Source organism: Lathyrus oleraceus, chromosome 2 (genome assembly GCF_024323335.1).
Source record: "Lathyrus oleraceus cultivar Zhongwan6 chromosome 2, CAAS_Psat_ZW6_1.0, whole genome shotgun sequence".
Lineage (NCBI taxonomy): Eukaryota > Viridiplantae > Streptophyta > Magnoliopsida > Fabales > Fabaceae > Lathyrus > Lathyrus oleraceus.
In genome coordinates, this window is record NC_066580.1 from 128,353,535 (window position 1) to 128,360,753 (window position 7,219).

General features: G+C 37.9%; 1 protein-coding gene across 1 annotated transcript; it reads right to left on the minus strand.

Moving 5' to 3' along the window:
• Nucleotides 1-2,933: 2,933 nt before the first annotated feature.
• Nucleotides 2,934-3,728, minus strand: LOC127122210 (uncharacterized). The gene has a single exon (XM_051052587.1). The coding sequence runs from the start codon at nt 3,726-3,728 to the stop codon at nt 2,934-2,936; it is 795 nt and encodes a 264-aa protein (XP_050908544.1).
• Between the last annotated feature and the right edge of the window lie 3,491 nt (nt 3,729-7,219).

A 7,219-nucleotide genomic window follows, 5' to 3' on the forward strand; every position in this document is an offset into this window, starting at 1 on the left:
AGAAAAGAGATGACAGAAGAGTCGCAACCGTGCGTTATTTATCCCAAAGGAGGGAAAGAAAACGCTCGAAGTAAACCTGAAAAGAGGAAAGGAAAAGACAAGGTCTCGCAACTAAATCTTGGGTTCGGGAGCCGGTTATGTGAAGGGAAGGTATTAGCACCCCTACGCATCCGTAGTACTCTACGGGATCCACTTTTGTTGTTCTTGTCTAAAGGGTGTAGGTTTATCTAATGTACTATTTACTAAAAGGGGGGTCAAAAGAAAATGACTCGCACGAATGTCGCATCCACTGCATACGTATCTCATCTGAACATGAGAATCAGAGTCTTCGTAGCTCGGCTACCTAGGGGTTAAAGAGGAGTGTGCTCGCTAAGACATCGCGTCTTATGCCTACGTATCTCATCTGGAATAAGAATTAGAGCAAGCCGTAGTTCGGCTAACTACGGGTTAAGGGTTGTGTTTTTGGGTGAACGACGTTACTACGCAATCTACCGGATGCTCGACCTTTGGAGACTTACTCGCCTGTAGTAAAAGGAGTTAACGTGTTCTTTGGAGAAGAAAAATCAATGAGTTTGTTTGTGTTTTTAGGAATGCTCATGCAAAAAAGGGAGTCCTAGACGAAGGAACAATGCTACCTTAATTGACATGCAAACGAGAGACTATACGAAGCCTAGCAATCCTACGGGGAAACGATCACACCACACAAAACATGTATCTTAAAGTAAACGCGCCAACAGGGGGGCTCTAACATACATGGGTAGGGCTTTAGTCAAGATGGGTCATATCAACCTCGACAAACAAGCCATGGAAGTGTAATCAAATGGGCTCTTAACCACTAACATTGAACGTCAAGGTGAGCAGATCAAAAGGGTAATGAGGATAAGACCTCATAGCTCTTAACCTTGGCCAGGGTGAGCTTATGACAAAAAGTGGGGATTCAGAAAGGTGGAACCCTCTCCACTGACTGACCGGACAAAAGATCTTGGGCTTTTGTTCTGAAGCATCGACACGTAGTGTGATCTTAAAGAACGACGCACTGAATAACGGGGGATTGACTACTAATCCCTTTTATCTGTCAATTGCCTCTGCATGGAGGTCTTCAACACTAGTGCCTCTTCTGGGAGGTCTTTGGGCACAAAAGTAAACAAACAAAAGAAAACATTGCCTCCTATTGAGGTCTTCCAGCTAAGGAAGCGGTAAAATGCGGCAAAGATAGAGGATCAAGAGATCTACCACACGGATAAAAATCCAAAGTAATAACAACTAAAGAAGCAAGAAACCCAGAGATCTCTCGAGCTGGCACCATCAAAGAAAGCAAGTCAATACAGGTAATCGGAATAAATCTCCAAATGGTATCCCACAAATAAAGTGGAATGCCAAGCAAGCTATCCTTTCAGGAGTCATGTGAGCCCTCACAAAAAAACTCAACAAACAGGTTAGAGTGACAAGATGGGGTGCAATCAAGAGTTTCCCCAAATCAAAATGTAACCACATGAATCGTGCCATTAAAATTCACAAAAAGAGCTCACAAAAAGCAACCAAGTGTAGGAGGCCTAAACCTCTTGTCAAACACATGCATCAAAAGGGTATCAAAATTCAAAGTCAGGGGGAAAGGATCCATACATCAAGACATGACATACATACTAAAACATGTGCCCACATGCAAAACCTAACGATAATACCTCATAAATTCAGAGCATTCAAATTGAAAGCATAGAGTAATGGAAATAGGGCAAACCTGATTGGGGAGGATCGATTGAAATTGAATTACACTGTTGGCTTTGCAGAACAATCTTAGGGTTTATATGAGAGGGAATTGGTTCTTTGTAGATGAGTTCCCTTCAGTCTCTAGAGGTTGCTCTGAACTCTGTTAGCTCTTCTCTCACTATCTTTTTCCCAGGGTTTTTTGGGAGATGGAAGTCTAGAATTTATAACCTGATTTTTGTGACTTTGTGGGCTCAAAAGAGAGAGGTCCAAGTCCAAGATTTTTCTGTTATATTTTATTTATTTATTTATTTATTTATTTTGTTTTTATTATTATTATTATTATTATTATTTTTTTTCTTTTTTTTTCTTTTTTTTTTCGAAATGCGTGGGCTTCCCCTAGCGAGCATGACAGTTCGTGAACAAACTTTTGCTCCTTCAAGATTAACGTTTTGACTGATGAATAGACCCCATTTGAACATGTTGGAAGTATCTCAAGCAATTCCCTTGTGTTGACTGATCACCCAGATAGGACCCACAAAGTGTCTTGGATGATATTCAAGTTTCTTGGATCTAATTCTGATTGACATGATGAAATGCAATATGAAATGTTAAATGACCTAAAAATGAATGCATGCATGAGGGGGGCAAATTTTGAGGTATTACAGCTAGGTCCCACCAATGCTTCCACTCTTGTCCATCTCTTTTGGCCTTAGCTAACTCATCATGGAGTGAACCTAATCCACTATCAGCCTGATCTAGGCACTCCAAGACTCTTTCCTTGAGTTTCTCATTTCTGTTCTTCTTACGACTCTCCTCCAAAAGTTCCTTCCTTTGGTTACTCTTCCTCTTGAGAATCATATTTCCCCAATTACTTTGTAGAGTTCAGATTGCAGATCCTCTTTCTCCTTTCCAAGTTTAGCTACCATGGCTCGAAGTTCTTCCACCTCTTCAAGAGAAATAGGGACTGGTTCTCGTGAAGTAGACTTTAGAGGAATCTCTATAGAAAAAGGGAGTTTCACAACTTTGATCCTCTCCGAGACCCATTGCTGATAAGGAACCCTTGCTGCACCATTCTTCTTTACTAATTATGTTCCTTTGGTATGCACTTTTTCCCAAGATCGGATGATCTTACGGAGGAGAAAAGGATCATTGGTTCCCATATCATTCAAAACCATCTCTTCTAACTCTTTATCATCGGGCTTCCCACACATAGGGTATCATAACTGTCACAGAGCTAACATGAGGTTGTAGCTGATGTAACCTTTAGATCCTATTAGTGGTATATTTGGGAAACTACCACAACTGATAATGATTTCTTCAACATTCAGCTTGTGTCGGTACCAAATGATATCCTTACTAGACAAATACACTAGAGTTCTTGCCCACTCCCCATTGGACATTTCACTGATGTGAGCATTAGGCTTGAACACATATGAGATAAGCCAATTATAAAGCAATGGAAGGCAACATATCAACATTCCATTCTTCTTTTGATGTCGAGTATGCAAAGTATGAAAAGTGTCAGCTAGTAGTGGAGGAACCAAACTTTGTTTATCCTTCCAAACGGCCCAAAAGATACTTATGGTAACTGAATCTATAAAACCTTCATGTGTTGGGAACAATACTAGCCCATATATGGGAAGAGCTAGTATATTTGCCAATGCATCCCAATGATGTATCACAAACAGCCTTTCTGCTTCTTCTTCTAGGTAAGCCCTCCAAAAACCAAAGAGATTCTCCCTTTTCTTCCAATTAGCCAATGCATCAGATATGGGGATGTGGAGTGCAAGGGCTAGCATCTCTACCTCAGGTACCTGACCAATTCTATTATATGGTGTCTTTCCTTTCATAGAAAATCCCAAGAGCCGGTCGAATTCCTCCAAGCTCTGAGTCAACTGAAAGTCTTGGAATAAGAAACTTCGAAGCGGAGGATCATTGAACTGATGGCTGGTGTTTGAACATCTACTGAGAGGAGATCCAAAATCTGGCCAAACTTTCCTTGCAAAGTAACCCTGAAGCATGCAGGAAGTTCATTTAAAAGTCTTGACATGTTGGAAATATCTGGCATTTTGGCTTTGAATGGTAATGCTTTCCTTCTTTCTGTACCCATTACAAACTTTTTGTGCTAGCAACTGCGTATTCAAAAATTCCCTGAAAACAAAATTTTGTATGAGTGTCATGATGTTATGCAAATGATCATGAATGCATGGTATTTGGTTTTGGGATATCATAAGGTAACTCAAAACACCCTATTTGGTAGGCTTCTTAATAGATAGTTCTAAGTTGGTTACCCATAAACCCACTCACATGATAGTTTCTACATTTTTGATAAGGTTCCCAGAGTCATGGACCATAATCATATCAACATCATGCAACATGCTAGCCGCTTTATGACAAGAGTGACGAAAGGCCTCTTCTGAGTGGAGTTTTCATGTTGGATGCAACAAAGAGATGCCCTTGGAGTCCAATATTACGCAACCACCAAAGCAGAAATTGGTTCTAAGAAGGGCTCCTAGAGTCATGGACCCTTCATTAATCAACGTCATGCGACAGGCTAGATGTCTTATAACGAGATCTACAAACAGGTCTAATCTAGGGGAGTCTTCATGCTAGACACGCAAGGAGTGGCCCTTGGGGACTAACACTACACAACTTCCAATTCTAAATTTATATGTTCTCTCTTATTTTTCCAAAGCTCGGGTGTAAAGCTTTATTCATGATATCAAAAATCCCAAAGCCCACATATGAACATATATACAGATATATAAATGCGATAAAGTAGGGATAAAAAATCACACAACAAAGGAAGAAAAATAAACAAACAAAGCTAACACACATACGAAAACTTAACTGAACTAGGGTTGACTCACTTAAGGATGTTCATGTCCCCAGTAGAGTTGCCATCTGTCGCACCTCGAAAAATGAGAACATGACTTAATCGAAGCGCAATCGCATGCTCGCATGATGGACTAAACAGAGTCGCCACCGAACTTTATTTGTTCTTAAAAAGGAAAGGGGAAATATCGATAAAACCCAGGAAAGAACGGAAGTGATTATGGTCGTCGCAACCAATATTAGGGTTCGGGAGTCGATTACGCAAGGGGAAGGTATTAGCACCCCTCACGTCCGTTTTACTCAACGGGAACCATTAGGTTAATTGTGCGCGTTAGTGTTAGCTTGAAATGTTAGGCTTCTCGAGTTATTAGGTGGGAAAGAAAGAATAGAAGAGAGAAGAATATTTTTGGATTTTTGCAACGAAGGGGACTAAACCTAAGTTTTTTATTAATGGGCCTGACAAGATTTCGCAATCCTGCTCCTACGTATCTCAATAGAGAACTCAAGGCTTACATAGTTCTAGGTATAAAAATATTTGTTTGTTGGTCGATTTTAGCGAAAGATATATTGTGTTAATCGACGAAAACATTGTTTTACCCAAAACAGATGAGGAGCGGACATATACCACACATCGAATGGATTTACGAATCAACATTCGGAAAAACGTCACATATCTCAACTCAACAATTGTGGCCGAAGCATTGCTTTACATCACCTTAAAACAAGATGTTTTTCGTTTTTTGAAAAGGTTTTGAAGATTAATCGCACGGCGGAGAGAAAAGAGTTTGATGTGTTGGATGTATTTTATAGGTGAATGACGAACGTTTAATGATAACGAGACCTAAGCCTCGGGATCAAACATTCGGGGTTTCACCGGAATGCTAGATTCTAATGGTCCTTTTCATTCAGATTAATTGAGAAAATTGTTTGATGGACAATGAACGCTTGATAAGAATCAATTGTTCAAAGAGTTGCGCCAGAAGGCTTGATTCCAACGGCCCTTATTTTGTCCGTGTTAATTAAAGTGTTTTGATAGCGAAAGAAAGGAATGAATGGCTATCCCAAGATGCGTGCCTCAGGACCGATCATTCGAGGGTTATGCTGAAATGCTAGATTCCAACAATCCTCTTATTTCGTGTTTGTTTAAGAAAAAGAATTCAAAATTATGCTTTAATTGGGAAAAGAGTGGAAAGGATTGTTAATCAAAGATGATAAATGATTTGATTTGAGGAAGTTTCTCGAAGTTGGATCGAGTTTATTTATCTTGAAAGAAATGATTTTAGAAGGTTTAGTTGCTTAATTAAGTCAATTTGAATTAATCGGAAGACAAGATTTTTTAATTAGCAAAATTAATAGATTAACATTGGTTAAATCATACAATTAAACTGATTAGAATTAATTATCAAGAATAATCAAATAAAAATTAATTCAGTTAGTTAATCAAGTTAATTAAATTAAATTAGTAAAATTAACTAACTAAAATAATATTTAATCAATTAACTTTTACCAATTAAAAATAGATTAATTAAATAAAATTAAAATTAAACTTAAAATGGAGGATGAGTGCAAATTGGAAATGAGCCTATGAATAGCAACATAGCTAACCGAAAAACCCACTTTAACAAAATCCTAATTTGATAATTAATTAATTAAAATTAAATTAATTTAATAAACTAACTAAAAATCAAAAAAATATTAAAAAATAAATAAAGAAATGTGGGGTGAGGCGCCCCACCTTTCACTTAGTAAACAACACAATCTCATTTACTTTGAAAAATAAGAAAAACAAGTAATCCTATCATATGGTGATAAGTGGTAGTGGATTCAAAAAATAAATAAATAAACTACTTAAATGAAATAAAAGGAAGAAAAGAAGAAAATAAAACAATCAGAACGTCTATTTCTCTTTCTTTCACCAGCTTCGTTTCGTTCTCTCACTTGGCCGAAAACACATGCCGCCTTCGTCACGGGTTCCAGCGACAATGGCCGGAAATGAGAAATTAGTATACCAATTTAGCCGTCCCTTCTCCCTCATTACGAATCCGATCTCAAAATTTACCAATTTCTTACCAAAATCATTTAATTTCAAATTATATATATAAACCCTAAATAATCAAAGTGAAATTAAACAACCATGAAACACAGTTTCAATCAATTTTTATGGGGGATTTTGATCAGCACAACGCAAGGAACAAAGTGGTATCAAGAAACTAAAAAAAAGCGAAAGACTCACGTAACTGGAGCTGGTCCGGCGAGTTCTAATTCCGACGGCGGTTTCCACTTCAGATAAGCGTGAATCCTCTCCCTTTTACTCCTTATGCTCGTGGCCTCTTCTTCTATGAAATTTCTTTGGTTTGGAACAGTTGGGTTGTTGTTACTCTATTTTTTGGGAAGTGTATTTGAACTATGTGGTTAAGGTTTTGTTTGTCTTACCGTGCAAGCTTTTTTTTAGAAAGTATATGTGTTCTTCATGCGGTGGCTGATATTTATGACTTTGATGAATTTGGTTGTGAAGTTTTGTGACTTTTTCTTTGAAATTTTGAGTTTTGTTAATGAGTTTCGATCTGGTTTTTCTCTTTAAAATTCTCTCTTATGATCTGTAGATGCTTTTGTTTTTATAGTTAAAAGTCATAGGGTTTTTGTCTGATATAATAATATAACATGATTCATCTTATGT